The following is a 14546-nucleotide window of genomic DNA, read 5'->3' as shown; positions in this document are numbered from 1 at the left end:
AAATAAGAACCAAATAATTCTCAAGTTAGAACCATAAATGTCACCTGTCAAAATATAAACAGTAGCCTACTGAAAGCCATTGGTAGTGCTTTAAGTGCAATACAAAGACTCCAAACGTGCCTTTAGTTTTTAGAATGTCAGCATCTCAACCGTAATTTGGTATTTTTCTTTACTACAGACAATTAATATATGTTTGTGTACACCATTACCCTTCATTATCCCATTATGGGAAAGAGAGATCCAAAGAGTCAGGTAATGAGTCTCAGGGCAAAGACAGAACTGGAGCTAAAAGAGTGCAGGTCACGTCTATATAGGCCATCAATGGTACTTGAAAGTCCACTGGGTGATTGGATCAGTGTGCAGCTTTCTGATTGGCTGCCCGCCACGTCAATCAAGAGGCTGCGCCAGCCGCTTCGTGCAGACCCAGACTAATCGCATCGAATGCAGTCTTCCTCCAACGTTCTCAAGTGGACTAGACATCGCTTCGGAACAGACATCGAACATCTTCATGGATTCCATAACGTCGTCGTGACTCTTCCACGCGTTTGTGTTCCCCCCCACACACACCGCAGCACACCGCAGCAGAAGAATCATTTGCCACCTCCGCGGCGCTCTCCTCCGCAGTCATGGGCACCGTGCTCTCCATCTCCCCCGCCACCAAGAAGGTGATCGACGGAGACGACAAGGGCGACAAGAGCCTCAAGCGGCCTTCCATGTTCGTGTCGCTGTCGTGGAAGAAGCTGGTGGCCAGCTCGGCTAAGAAGAGCGCCAAGAAAGTCACCCCAACCCCCAACCCCAACCCCAACCCGCCGTGCGCCCAGGTGGCCCAGCGCAACAGCGACAACCTACGGAAAAGCCTTCAAAGCGAGGAACGCAAGCAACGAGCCCCCATCCCGGTGCCGGTCCCGACGGTGCCTGCGCACAACAACAATAACGGCAGCAGCAAGCCGCCGCCGCCGCCACCGGCGCTGAAGCAAGACAGCAGCCCGGCCGTTGTGGTGTCCCCGCGGCGGATAGTGATCCAGGCTTCCACCGGGGAGCTGTTGCGCTGCTTGGGGGACTTCGTGTGCCGCCGTTGCTTCAAGCTGAAGGAGTTAAATAGCGGCGAGGTGATCCTGTGGTTCCGCAACATCGACCGGACTCTGCTGCTGCAAGGCTGGCAGGACCAAGGCTTCATCACGCCGGCGAACGTGGTGTTCGTCTACCTCCTGTGCGAGGACACCCTGGACGAGAGCGTGGCCAGCGCGGCCGAGCTGCAGGGCGCCTTCCAGACCTGCTTGTACCTAGCCTACTCCTACATGGGGAACGAGATCTCCTACCCGCTCAAGCCCTTCATGATCGAGGCCAACAAGGACGTGTTCTGGGAAACCTCGCTGAGCATCATCGAGCGGCTCAGCGGCAAAATGCTGCAGCTCAACGCGGACCCGCACTTTTTCACCGAGGTTTTTCAAGAGCTGAAAAGCCAGAGGGACTCCAGCGAGGCCAACCTGGACCGCTGACGCTCCAAGAGCAAATGACAGAAGGGCGGCTTTGAATGTAAAGGCCAATTCTAAAGGCTGGATATCGCTCAAGATAGCAATGCGGCATTAGTGTGTTTAGACAGCAGGAGAATCAACAACTCGCGCATGCCATCAATGGTGTTGTCCTGCCTTTGTTTTGTTACAAACCACATTTTCATGGTAATTTTATTCATAATTAGCCTGCTTTCTAGCGCAGAGAGCGCTCGAGGAGCAGAATAGATGATTGCGGTTAAGCGCACATGCAGGCGGAGCTGTCCAGGGTGCTGACCTCCACCCCCACACATGCACAAGGGTGCCTTGAGATACGACGTCTATTCAAACCGCTGTCTGAATGTTGAGACGTTTACTGCCGCCAATGAAATCAGGCATATTCATGCTTGAATCGCAAAAAAAAATAATCCACAAACTCGTAAGTCAAGGCAGTCGTATCTTAAGGCACCACTGTATTGAGATGAATGTATTTTTGTTGTTTTCCAAGAAAATACTTGGATGATCTCATACGTGCCAACCGTTGTATTGTCTTTTGCCTGCTACGATATTGTTTACATTGTTCATATGTGACATGATTTCATTTGTGGGCCAAGCGTATCAAAAAAAAAAAACAAAACAAAAACACACCGGAATGTTATTTTTCTGTAAATAATGAATGTGAGTCTTTGCTGTGTCATTTGCACATTTCTACATTATCAATTCGATTACGAAAGCGAGTTTACACGTAGACAACAAAGTGTAACTTGGCAACATTAGTTCTCAACATGGTTTGTATGATGTTGTGTTGTGACGCCATTGCTCGGAGCGGAAAGTCATGCTGCTATTTATTTATTTTATTTATTTATAATTTATCTATTTTGCACAACAGTGAACAAAATTTGGACGTTTTGCACACAATTTATGGTCATCTACCAAAACCTTTTCTCCCAGGCGCCAGATTATTTGCCATTAATCTGTTACACTTGCAGCTATGAATGAAGGAGCGGTGAATTTTGTACAGTTTGTTTTCCAACCTGACCGGAAAGTGTTCATTTGTTCATTCCGTGTAAGTGAGCTGCTGCTAGTGATCCGTTAGACAATTCAATCTCGCTACATGTTTATACAGTCAATGGTCAGTGCAGTTATTGTTTATGGTGAGCAGGGTGAAATAAATCCTTTCAATGATGGTCTCTCGCACATTATTTTGTGGCGGTGTACACCCTGGACTGGTCGCGAGTCCACGCACATTTACATCTATAGCGCCTTGATGCGGGGGAAAATAAAATCTGGTCGTGAGAGCATTTTCTGAAGTTGCCTATGTGAATGGATTTGTGTGAATGAGGATGTCTCGTCCATGTGGGCTGGCGGCTTCCTTCATTTGATTGGCTACATTCTGCTGCAGTCTCAAACCTCCCCCCCCCCCTTCCTCTCTCTCGCAGACACTTCTACACAGTGAGCCGGGGTTTCTATTTACAGGGCATAATGGAAACTGCGACGACCAAAAAAAATAGCATGAGAAAGTAGAACAAGGACACGGCAAGACCAAAAAAATATATACAAAAACACCGGTTTGCCTTTCATAGAAATTCTGCACCGTGTAATTTTGGAATCCGAGATGTAAATGCGTGTTGAATACATCCCTTGCGAGACTTTTTTTTTTCAACACGCTGTGACTTCATTGCAGATTCTGCAGCAGTCTTATGTAAGAGGCTGCCTGCACTATTAGCATTCAGCCCAGGTCCCTGTCTGACGGTCCGTCTGTCTGTCTGTCTGCTCGCTCGCTGCATTCTTCCTCTGCTGCGTCTCCATAGCGACGGCGACAAGTGAATGAGAGCCGGACAACGTGTAAGCGGCTCAGAGCCGAAAGCATGTTCATCTTGTGCGCAACCTGTGCTTCAATAAACATTTCTGGAGATGCTCCAGATTAATAAAACCAATTTGAAAAGGACTCAAATCAGCCAATATAATCGGCGGGATGATGAATCGGTCAACTGCACCACCACTACTGCTTGTTCTAGCACGATTCATCGTTTCGGGATCGGAATTGCGATGTCGTTTCGATTTCGTATGTATGTTTAGCAAACGTAAACAAAGTAGGCGGACACTGTTTGGGATTATTTCTATTTTGCTACCCTGCCCGCTAATCTCTTCAACACGATTACTGCAGTGTGAAAACACGGAGGTGACCTGAGGCTTCCCTCAGCAACTTCATTTTTTAGTTCTTTTCCTCGTCTGTTGCCTCATTTTGCGTACGTGACATAACTTCCGAGGCGTATATGTATGATGAAATTTGTTTTCCTCTAATTTGCAGATGAATCATCTTGCGGCGCATCAATCTGCATCCCGATTCATTCATTGCTTGTCGTCTTGTGTAACAGCCGAAATCCAATCCAGCATTGTTTTTTTTTAAGCCAAGAGGAGCGTTTCCGTATTGCTCCCATTTGGGATATTGGCTTTCATATTGCACCAAAGTGTGTCTTCTGTAGCCTGGAGCCTGCCCCAGATGTACAAATTTGCTTTCTCCCTTTTTTTTTGTCTTCCAAACTGCCTCCTGTGGGTCTATTTCGGTGGTGTCTCTGTGTGCTGTTCTAGTTAATTAACACAATCTCCAGATGGGCGATAGAGTGACTCATTGACTGCAGTGTTGACTTGACACACAGCATCCGACACTGTTGCCTTCTAGAATGGCGCTCACACACACAGACATACATGCAGACCTAGTTTTCTTTTCACGTAATATATAAAAAAAGATGGAAATACCGTATGAATGTAAAATGACAAATTTAGCCTCAAGGTCAAAGGTGAGTCATTGTGCGTCCATGCTGCAGTGTAGGCCAGGTTTACACATTTGTCAATTGAAGTGATTTTATCAGTCAATCCATTATTTTTTTTGTATTATATTAAATATGTGTATCACACAAACTAAATATAATGGCAAAAATAATGCTCTCATATTTTTTTTGTAAGAATTTCAGACAAATTTGTTGTAGTACCGAGTCTGACCTATGAGGGGCAGCATGGTGCAACTGCATGGCATCCAAACTGACAGAACACATTCAAGATTCAAAAAATATAAAGGAAGTGTAGTTGTGGAAGAAGAAATAGAAGCAGCTAGGCTAACTATTTGCTTGTTTGGTAATCACACCATGGCTTTAAAAAGCTCCTGTTTGTACTGTGGCAAATAACCCAATAAAGCAGGACTCTGTGCTAATGTGCAAGCTAAGCTAGGCTAGGTTAGCCCTGCTAACAGCTTCTGTTTCTTCATTCTACACCAGCAATAACTTTGTTCCGCATACAGTAATCCACACAATCATTTCAAGACACCGTTTGTAGGAAGCAATGTACAAATAATGGCTACGTAGAATTTACCAGCCCAACAATGGAATCCGATTTTTGTCTCTGAGGTGCAGACGCTTTAGGCCTGACTGGTCCAAATCAAAGGTAGCCATTTTTTTTGTCCCCTTGAGGGTCGCGGGCCAAACCAAAGCTTTTTATAGCAAATATAACCTGGGTTGTACCATGTTTGAGCAAAGTGGAGGGGTATTTTGCTCCGCTTTTCTTTAAAATCCTGGTTTATAGGCCACAATAGAGTCAATTCAATTCATGTTTTGATCAAGTCTGGCTTAGTTATATCCAAGCATGTTGCACAGGTTTATTGTTTCTTTTTTTTACCAATTTATAGGGCAACCTGACTTTGAACAAACCACTCAAAGACAATTCTTTTTCCGACCTTCATTGATCCAAATCACCAATTACCCATGAGAAAAATAACATGCAAAAATTCCACCAAAAATTATGATTAATGACGTAATGATGATCCTGTCTCAATTGACAATTTTACATACGTCATGTGAAGTTTGGGCCTGTTTAGTGAAATAATAGATTTTAATGGAAGTGCCAAACGTCGCTGGCATAGAACAATTACGTTCTTATCAATTAGCATTTTAACATGGCTGAAAGCTGGGAAAACCCCAAATTTACTCCAGCATTCCAGAGACTTTCTCCATGAGATTTCCATTCTCATTTTGTGGTAGAACATTTGATCGTCTCGCCGTCTTGGGGGGTGATAGTGTTCTTCTTCCTGCAGCTCGCAAGGAAAACACCCACCAAGTGTTATGCAAGGGTGCTGATGAGCAGAGTTGCTTAGCAGCAACAGTTGAGGTGAGATTAGCGGGATGCGTGCTGGAGCCTTCCAATAAGGATCACTTTGCTATTATTAACACAAGATCAAGCAAATCCTCCGAGATGGACTTTGTCTCTTTGTTTGGCGGGACGAGGAGAAAAGTTGGACATTTGATACATTTCATATTGTTGGTTGAGTTGAGTGCAAGTGTCATTTGTGCGTGCACTGCGGGTATTTTGAGGTTAATCCGTCATTTGCAAATGCGTCGCTGCTCTATATCTGCTCCGTGGACACCTTGTTACGTAAGAGAACAACGTGGTGAAGCTACAGCGCCACCACCTGGTTGCAAGGCGGTCATTGAAATTGCTCCTCAAAGATGCTTTGTCATTAGTTAAAAAAAAAGATAAAATAAATGTTAGAAAATAAAGAAAAATCAAAATAAACATTTGGATGTGCGTTTTAGGTTTTTTTTGGGGGGGGGGAATCTGGCACAAAAGAAATGGTTTTGAAATGACAGAAATTGTATTAACATAAGAAAATGAAGTAAAAACAAAAATACATTTTACACAAATAAAAAACAAAATGCAATGAAGAACAATAATTTAGCAATCAACAAGCAAAACTGGGACAACAACAGAAATAAAAGAGGAAAGATAAAAGAATAAAATGATTGTTATTCTTATTTAACAGCAATAAACAAACAGGGCATCCTTTTTTTTTGTAAAAACACGACGATTTTCAAACCGAGGACCCCTGTACGAATAAATAGGTAAGGCGTTTATTGTCAAGTACTCGCCGCAAGATGGCGCCAGTCGCCGGCTAATTCAGCACAGTCATTCGTTTGCGTTTAATTGTCACTGAATTGCATTCAGATACACCGTGTACGTTCAAATCATACACGTATGATACAACAACAAAAATAACGTTTGATTTTCCTTTCAGACCACATCAAAGTATATTTTAAACAAACAATCTCGATTGGTGATGTGGTTATCCACAACCCATTCACAGCTCTTTTTTTTTTCTTTTCTTGAAATTAAACTACTAAAAGGGCGTCATGATGTCAAGAATGTACAGGGCTTAACAAAAATTGATTCGAATTTTGAGAGCAACATGAAGTTCGTTCATGTAGACTTGTTAGAACGGAATTTCAAATTGAATTTTGGAACCACACAAAAATAAGTCTGAAGTGAATCAAGCATATTCAAACAGGAAAGCCCCGTCAAAAACTTTTTTTTTTTTTTTTTAGATTGTGCTTGGGTGTCAACAAGCACGGGAGCGCCGCACACGTCACGTTTCTCCCCAGGAAGCCACTGCAAGGTGCGATCCTTTACCTGCATGACGTCACGGCGACCAGTCAGTCAGTTGTAATGGTTATTAATGTTGCTGAGCGTGTTGATGCCGTTGACGCAGCCGATGTGGCTCGGCGACACGGTGGCGAAAGGCCCGGGGGGCTGCAGGTTGGTTCCCGGGGCGTGGTGGTGGTGATGGTGGTGATGGTGGTAGAGGGCGGCCGACGGAGAGCCGGCCCAGTAGGAGAAGCCCGACGGGCCGACGGCGGGCGCCACGTGCAGGTTGAGTTTGGAGATACCCGAGAAGGGGATGGGCGAGAAGTTGCCTTGGAACTTGTAGAGGGCCTGCTCGGTGGAGGTGGGCTGGCACACCTGCGCCAAGCCGTGGAAGTCGAACTTGTAGGCGTAGCGCTTGCCGTGTACTTTGGTCATGATGTTCTTGTCGTAGTAGTAGCGGAGCGCCCGGCTCAGCTTGTCGTAGTTCATGTTGGGCTTGCTCTTGCGCTCGCCCCAGCGGCGCGCCACCTCGTCCGGGTCGATCAGCTTGAACTCGCCGTTGGTGCCCTCCCACGCGATGCACGACACGTTGCTGCTGTCCGACAGCAGCTCCAGAAGGAACTGCCACAGCTGGATCTGCCCGCTGCCTGCACGCCGGCCACGTCGTGTTACGTGCGGGAAAGGAGAAAGAAGAGGAAAGAATGTGATTGGTCACGCGCATGCGTCATGATAAATAAAGAAACAGCTGGAATTCATGTAAGAATAATCATATTAATTGTGACATATAGAAATAATGATGATGACTTAAAGTAATTATGATAATAAAATAAAATAATGAAATAATAATAATAACGATGCATGATGACAAATAACATTGATGAGGAGGAGGAAATAAAAGTATTATTAATTGCATATTTTTCATTATTCCTATACTGGATTTCAATATCGATTTGCCTAATTATATTTTATCTTAAATGTCAAACTTTTTATTCTTTTCTTGTCCTTCATCAATTTTTGTTTTGGGCCATAACAATTTAATTTTTTTTCACTGATAAAATTTGTCTTTGTATTTAATTTGATTTTACATTAAATGTATAAAATGACTTTCTATTCGCAGAATGCAATTTGGATAGTTTTACGTTTTTACTTTTATTTCTGCTGTTTCCATTTTCTGACATTTTTTTTCCAAAGGGAAATATGATCCGGATGAAATAGCCTATCAATAATTTCCACTCAGCTTAACATTTTGTACACATTCCACCGTATCTTATCATTTAAAATGTGTGAAACATTATTATCTTTTTATTTAAAAAATACCATTATTCGCATAGTATAGTTTTTTTATGACTGCTTTTCCAAAAGCATAAGTTATTTTTCGCCGTCTTATAAAATGGCAAGAACCGGAATATGAATTTAAACGCGTCAATTCTTGCCTCCCTTCTGCGTTATCTTTGATCATTATTTTCTGAGACATTTTCTTAAATTCTGGAGGAAATTAAATATGTTTTTTCTTTAGCCGTAAATATAATGAAATTGTAGCCTACATCTCACAAAATAGAATGAATATAAGACAAACACAGAAATCCACAACATGGAAAACTAGATTAAACAAATGTTAGATTCCTAAATATATTTTGTTGACATTTGGTACATTGACAAAGTATTTGTATTTTGCCCTATGTATTTCTGCCTCACCTTTTTGTGCTCCAGTATTGATCGGACCCCACGATGCTCCTTTGTTGTCTTTCAACAGATTTTCTGTCGGATCTGAAATTAGAAACGGGGGAAAAATTAAATCACTTCGAGTAATCAACAGATTTTCCCTTTTACGCGCGCGGCAATCAATGTCTGCTAAAAGCTCCGAAATGTAAAGAAAACCCAAAGTGGCTACTAAAGGCCTGTGCCCGAACAAAACGTGTCATTGGAGCCAAAATGCGAAAAGAGCGCTTCGTGAAATGCTGCTGCAGCCGCTGCTGCAGCTGAGTGAGGTCTCGCATTGCAGGTCCGGGCGGGTTCGGCTCGGAGGAGCCAGGAAACGCGTCCAGGAAGACGGATTTCCGATTTCCGACAAAAGAGCGGACGAGCTCGCAGATTGAAAAAGGAGGCGAGCGACGCTTGTGGAAGCGCAACGCCGCACAATGGATGAAAAAACGTCGTCGCACACGAACGCTTTGTAGTTGGGCAAGGGAAAAAAAATTCATTTCGGTGTCCAAAACGACGCACCTGAGAGATACATGTTGAACATGAGCTTTCCTCCGCACTCTCTTCTCATTGTGCTCACTTGGGCACAAAAAGGCTTGGCTTTCATTTGCTTGCTGCAGGCGGAGGGAAAACGGGGGATTTTTATTAAACTTTATCTCATAACTGTGATCTGGAATAAACGCGAGTGGACAGATTGAAGTTTCCAGGCAACTGTCAGCGGCCCCCCATCTCGGAGACAATATTCAGACAGCAATTTCCTCTGCTGCATTGCTTTAATTAAAAGAGCAATTTACCTCTGTCAGCCCGCCTTGGTGCCCACAATAAAAAAAAAAAAAAAGAAAGAAAAAACGCACGGCAGGCGATAGAAATTGGGCCCTTATCAATTTGCCATCGCAGTTTAATAAAGTCGCCGCGTTAAGATCTGAGTTTCTATGGTGAATTGAAGTGTTTGACATGGAAACCAGTTCACGTCTTGCTTGATTTTCCGCCTATTTTGCTCTCTGCAAACAGACAAGGCTGCACTTCGGACAGGATTTACCTTCAAAAACACGCTTGGATGGACGTCAGACAACAAAGACGCTGCAACCTTATGCTGAGAGGAAAAAGGGCTGAAAAAAAGGCGTACAGGGCAAAGACCTTGAAAAGGGAGGGGCACCCCCCTCCCCAAATTAACATAATTTGATTTATTGGATCGGTTAAAGAAAATTCAGATTTTCCTGAAAATCCTGAAATACTGATGAGCATCATTAAAATACAGTAGGTTGGTAGGCCTAAGTGTTCAATGACAAGTCAATAAAAACATTCAATTACAAATATTGACAAATATTTGATTCCCCAAAACCATAAGACTGGTTCTAAAATGTACCTGCATAATTTAGAAACTTTTATAAAACGTATTGCAACCAGTAAAATACAATTTAAAATATCCTTAGAATATACTGTTTGAATATTTATGAGTGATTCTTTTGTTTGTCACTAGAGGGAGCCCACACACCACTAGTGGTTCAGTTCAGTTGTATTTACCTTTTATAAATTTTGAAGAAGGGTTTACCACAATTTCACTGTATTACATGTCGTAGCATTCAAAACACAGTATAAGACTTCCCTTTCAAAAATACAAATGCAACTTATCCGCCACAAAACACTTGGTTACTGAAAATTAAATGAAATAAAAATGAAATGTCCTACACTCAAATATATTTTTTAAACTCAAATAACTGTTCACGTTATCACTTTAATGTGAATATAATCATTTTCGAGTTTTAGCCTGCCTTCTATCACGGTTTAAAGTGGGAAATTATAACATTTTGATTCGATAACGTATCACGAACTGGAGTCAAAACGTCTCATTTTAACATGAAAATTATTCTGTTCATTGAAGATAATTGTCAAAATCGCAAAACTTTTGGTGCATGAAACTCAACTTGAAACTAAAATCGTTACGAGATGACATCACATTAAAATTTAAAACAACGTGATATTTAAGTTTTGATTTTTCCTATTGTGGAAGCAAAACACGCTCATAAGCAAAAGTGTCATTGTAATCAGGGGAACATAACCGGCGTGTTCTGCAAATCATTTATCCAGTACTGAATATTGAGCAAACACATTTATTCTGCATCTACATTGTACAAACATCTCATGCATTTTTTTTCCCTTCAAACCCGCTCACACATGCGCTGAAGGCCCTTCACGAGTGGGGGCGGGGGGGACTCTTCCTCCTCTTCCAATTCGGACCTTCTCTTACCCGATGGGGCTGACGTATGTCTCTCGCATCCCAGACTTGCTTTAGCTGCCTGCGCCCAAGTAGACGTCGCAGGCAACTTAAAACAAGCCTCGAAGGCTGGACTGCGTGATCACTTTCCACTCCGGAAAGACGCGATTCTGCTCCACTGCAGAGAAGCAAGAGTTGAGCATGACACCGTATGGCGCCTTGTCCCGTCCTCGGCCTTAACGCTGCAGTTCCGTTGAGTTTTGTGAGCGTCCAGTCTCTTAAGCGTCCTTGCCTAACTTACCTTTGCGGTCCACCGTGCTCACCTGCACGCAGCGTCAATCCTCGTCGAGTGACAGCACAGCGGCTTTAATCCCATTGCATGCGGAGGAATGCCTATTTGACAAAGGTGTGCACTGTGCACACAGTTACACATTTATTAAAATATCCTGTTTTTTTTGGGTGTGGGGCTGGGAGTTGATGCAGGCTTGTGGGTGTGTAACGCGGACGCGCACGTCCTGGACCGCGGGAGGCGGGTGCGTGCGCGTGCGCGTGGAGGCAAACACACTCCAGGATCCAAGTGTGTGTGACTGGAAAATAAATATATTCTGTAACATTAGAAAAGTCAAACAAAGGCTAATCATTCCAGTTCTGTTTTAAACTTGAAGAATTAAAACAAAAGGTTGATATCACGAAAAATGAAACCGGTTTGCCAAAACTCATATAGCTGTGGCATTAGCATCAATCAAAAGAGTTGGAACTCAAACAAAAAAAACAGACTGAGGAATAAAGACGATCATTTAGCCTCTGGCTTCACTAGCAACTGAGCTACAAGAGTTTTTACAAGAAATATTCATAATTGTTTGACTATCTGCACAGCTAGCTGAACGCATGGAATCAATATAATTTCTTTAGGAGTACAAAGTAAATAGAAATTTTGCCATAGCGGCACTAAACCAGGCTATGCTAGCGAGCGAAATGCAAATTGTGAACACACTCTGACAAAGTGGCAAAGTTACCAAGAAGTAAAAAAACTTGTAGTCCATTTGCCTTATTGGTACGTGAGCTCCCCCTAAAGGCACATGAAATAATCACCGCCAGAGCACAGTTCAATTGTATTTAGCTTTTGATTATCAGTAAGAATCACATCTAAGGTGTTTTTGGTTGAACTTGTTTATTTTTGTTTTTCATTAAATGTTTGTAAAAGCAGAAGAAAACATGCATATATGAGAGCAGCCTGGTTTTAAAGAAAAGCCTTTATTTCCTTTATTTTCCATTTCCATAAACACGCTCGAGCACGGTGAACAAAGCCGGCACTCCGATTCCCACACGCGGGAAGCCACGCTGAGACACAAAGACCGAGTCCATCGACCGTTGCGCTCGGTCCGGGTGGCGGGCGAGGAGAGCAATCAGTTTTTGGCATTAGGTGGAGCCTAGTGCTGGATCCTGCGGATGGACTGCACCTGGTTGGTGTGAGCCTGGGTGCTGTACTCGTTGTAGTTTCTGTACTCGCCTTGGTGTCTGTCTCTCTCCAGGATGTACTGGTAACCGCGGTAACCGGGGAACTGGTAGGCCACCCAGCTGTCGCCGACACAAACGTTCAGTAAGAACGACAAAGACCAGAGAGACTTGCTGCATCTTGTTGGGATTGGTGGTCGACAACTTACGCTCCGGAGTTGACTTTGATGGAAGGCACCTCTTTGGTGCACCAGCCCATGGCCTGAAGGGAGGGGTAGTCGTCGCACATCTCAAACTTGCGGCCCTGGAAGTCCTCGCTCTCGTACAGCGTCACCTTGCTGTCGCTGTGGTTCTGCGGGAGACCATTTGGAGCTTGAACTGTTTGCAAAGTCCAACATTTAAAAAAAAGAACACTCACGGCACACTTGATGGGCCTGAAGGAAAGGATGTGCTCGGTCCTGTAGCTGCTGTTTCCGCTCCAGGCCTCGTAGCGGGGGTAGTCGCCCTTCTCCAGGATGAACTGCTGCCCCTGGAACTCGGGGTACTCGAAGCCCACCCAGCTACGAGCGGAGCGAGACATGACGGACGGCCGTTAGGCTCGGACAACGGCGCTAATGAACGCGGCACGCAGCTGCTTTTTTACTGAAAGGCGACGCAAAGCAAACATTTCATTCTGCTGCAGCTGAAGGCGCTCTTCTTATCTGATGGGCAAGTCAGTCAGGCATTGTGCCGGCCGGCCGGCCTGCAGCCAGATCGCACTTGATGCATGCTAAGCAGAAACGCAATAACACGCACGTGCAATTGCCGCCACGTTATAAAAGAAAAACATCACCTTTTAGAGATGGTGAATTGGCATCGAGCCATAATCATCTAAATTATATTTTTAGGCTATTTTATAGTTTCCCTTTTTGAATTGGACATTAGTCACGGTGGATCAAAAGTCTACACACCCCTGTTGAAAATGACAGGTCAAATGATTTTCTCTCGTTGTTTCAAAAATACGCTTGCATATGTCCGCACACCCCCTCGTAACTGGGATGTAGCCATGTTCAGAATTTACCACTTATAATCCAACCAATGTTATATTTTTTAGACTCTTTACTTTTTGCTTTCTAGGACAATCCTGGATATTTCGTGCAAAAAAAAATTGAGTAATGGTGAACTCAGGTTAGACCAGGGGTGTGTAGACTTTTGTATTGCAAGTATGGCCGCCCTAGAACGCAGCATTGTACTTACGGTCCGTTCTCGACCTTGATGGAGCGAATCTTATTGAAGCCTCGCTCCATGATGTTCTGGCACTCCAGCATGAACTCGCAGCGCTTGCCCTGGAAGTTCTCCTCCTCCCAGACGGTGATCTTGAACTGACCCATCTGCTCCAACTGCTGAGTATTCATGGCGGCTCCTGTTGCTGCTGCTTTACTCTCTGAACCGCGAATTAAGAATTCAATTATTAACAATTGGATATATTCAAAATGTATATGACCTACTGTAGGTTTGATTCTTAAAATATTTAAAAAATCTAACTTGAAAAATGAATCCAACCCACACATAATTGTAGCATCCTGCTCTATGATATGCAAATGCTAAAGTGAACAAGTCGTAGAAAATTCCAGTACATCATATAGCACAAATAAAATGAATGCACCCACTTTTATTTTAGAATTATCAGAAACATTATTTTTCTTGCCATTTGCTAAACACATGAATTAGCATTTTGGCCTGGGTTGTTAGTCGAATATACTGACATACTTACAGACGGTAATGAAGTGGGGCAGATCCTGCAAAATCAATGACGGGGTAGAGACCCTCGCTTGCGCTTTTATAGAGCCGGGCCCCCCTGGCCCGCCGACCTGGCGGCCTTGCAGACTCAGCAGCCCAGCCGGCCTGGCTGAAAGGGCGGCATTAGCTGCCTGCTTTGTGGAGGCTTCGCGGCGCCATTGTCCTCAGAGCCCACCAGCCACTTAGTCATCACTATGCCAAAGGGATAATAGACGCATTCTGGGAGCTGATCCACTCTGGGTTTTTCGCTCTCTCTCACACACACACAAAGAGAGGTGGGATGCCGGAGATAGATGAGAAGAGGAGCTGCTAACCTTTTTTGAGGACAAGAAACATAACGGGGGGGGGGGGGGGGGGGGGGGTGTAAGGGTGCACCACCAAGTCACAAACAGAGGATGCACAAGTTGATTTTGCACCTTCTGCCATCTAGTGGAGGAGTATTTCATTGTTCTGGGTGACAATTGGCATGCAGAGTTGAACAAAGATTTTGAAGC

General features: G+C 43.9%; 3 protein-coding genes across 3 annotated transcripts; 1 reads left to right on the top strand and 2 right to left on the bottom strand.

Annotated features, from left to right (window-relative positions):
• The first annotated feature begins 390 nt into the window (after window positions 1-390).
• Window positions 391-2677, top strand: cdk5r2b (cyclin dependent kinase 5, regulatory subunit 2b (p39)). The gene has a single exon (XM_049727625.2). It carries the CDS (start codon window positions 627-629, stop codon window positions 1497-1499), a length of 873 nt encoding a protein of 290 aa, XP_049583582.1. The 5' UTR covers window positions 391-626; the 3' UTR covers window positions 1500-2677.
• A 2530-nt stretch (window positions 2678-5207) lies between these two features.
• Window positions 5208-11049, bottom strand: fev (FEV transcription factor, ETS family member). The gene is made up of 3 exons (XM_049727626.2): window positions 9126-11049; window positions 8598-8669; window positions 5208-7549 (listed from the first exon to the last, which is right to left on the bottom strand). Exons 1-3 carry the CDS (start codon window positions 9208-9210, stop codon window positions 6975-6977), a joined length of 732 nt encoding a protein of 243 aa, XP_049583583.1. The 5' UTR covers window positions 9211-11049; the 3' UTR covers window positions 5208-6974.
• Window positions 11050-12052: 1003 nt separating this feature from the next.
• cryba2b (crystallin, beta A2b) lies at window positions 12053-14190 on the bottom strand. Its single transcript, XM_049728724.1, has 5 exons — window positions 14027-14190; window positions 13510-13696; window positions 12692-12833; window positions 12483-12625; window positions 12053-12396 (listed from the first exon to the last, which is right to left on the bottom strand). The coding sequence occupies exons 2-5, from the start codon at window positions 13665-13667 to the stop codon at window positions 12249-12251; spliced, it is 591 nt and encodes a 196-aa protein (XP_049584681.1). The 5' UTR covers window positions 13668-13696; window positions 14027-14190; the 3' UTR covers window positions 12053-12248.
• Window positions 14191-14546: the final 356 nt, after the last annotated feature.

This window comes from Syngnathus scovelli, chromosome 8, assembly GCF_024217435.2.
Source record: "Syngnathus scovelli strain Florida chromosome 8, RoL_Ssco_1.2, whole genome shotgun sequence".
In the NCBI taxonomy this organism is placed as follows: Eukaryota; Metazoa; Chordata; class Actinopteri; order Syngnathiformes; family Syngnathidae; genus Syngnathus; species Syngnathus scovelli.
The sequence above is the reverse complement of the archived record's forward strand: the minus strand, read 5'-3'. Positions and strand labels throughout refer to the sequence as shown.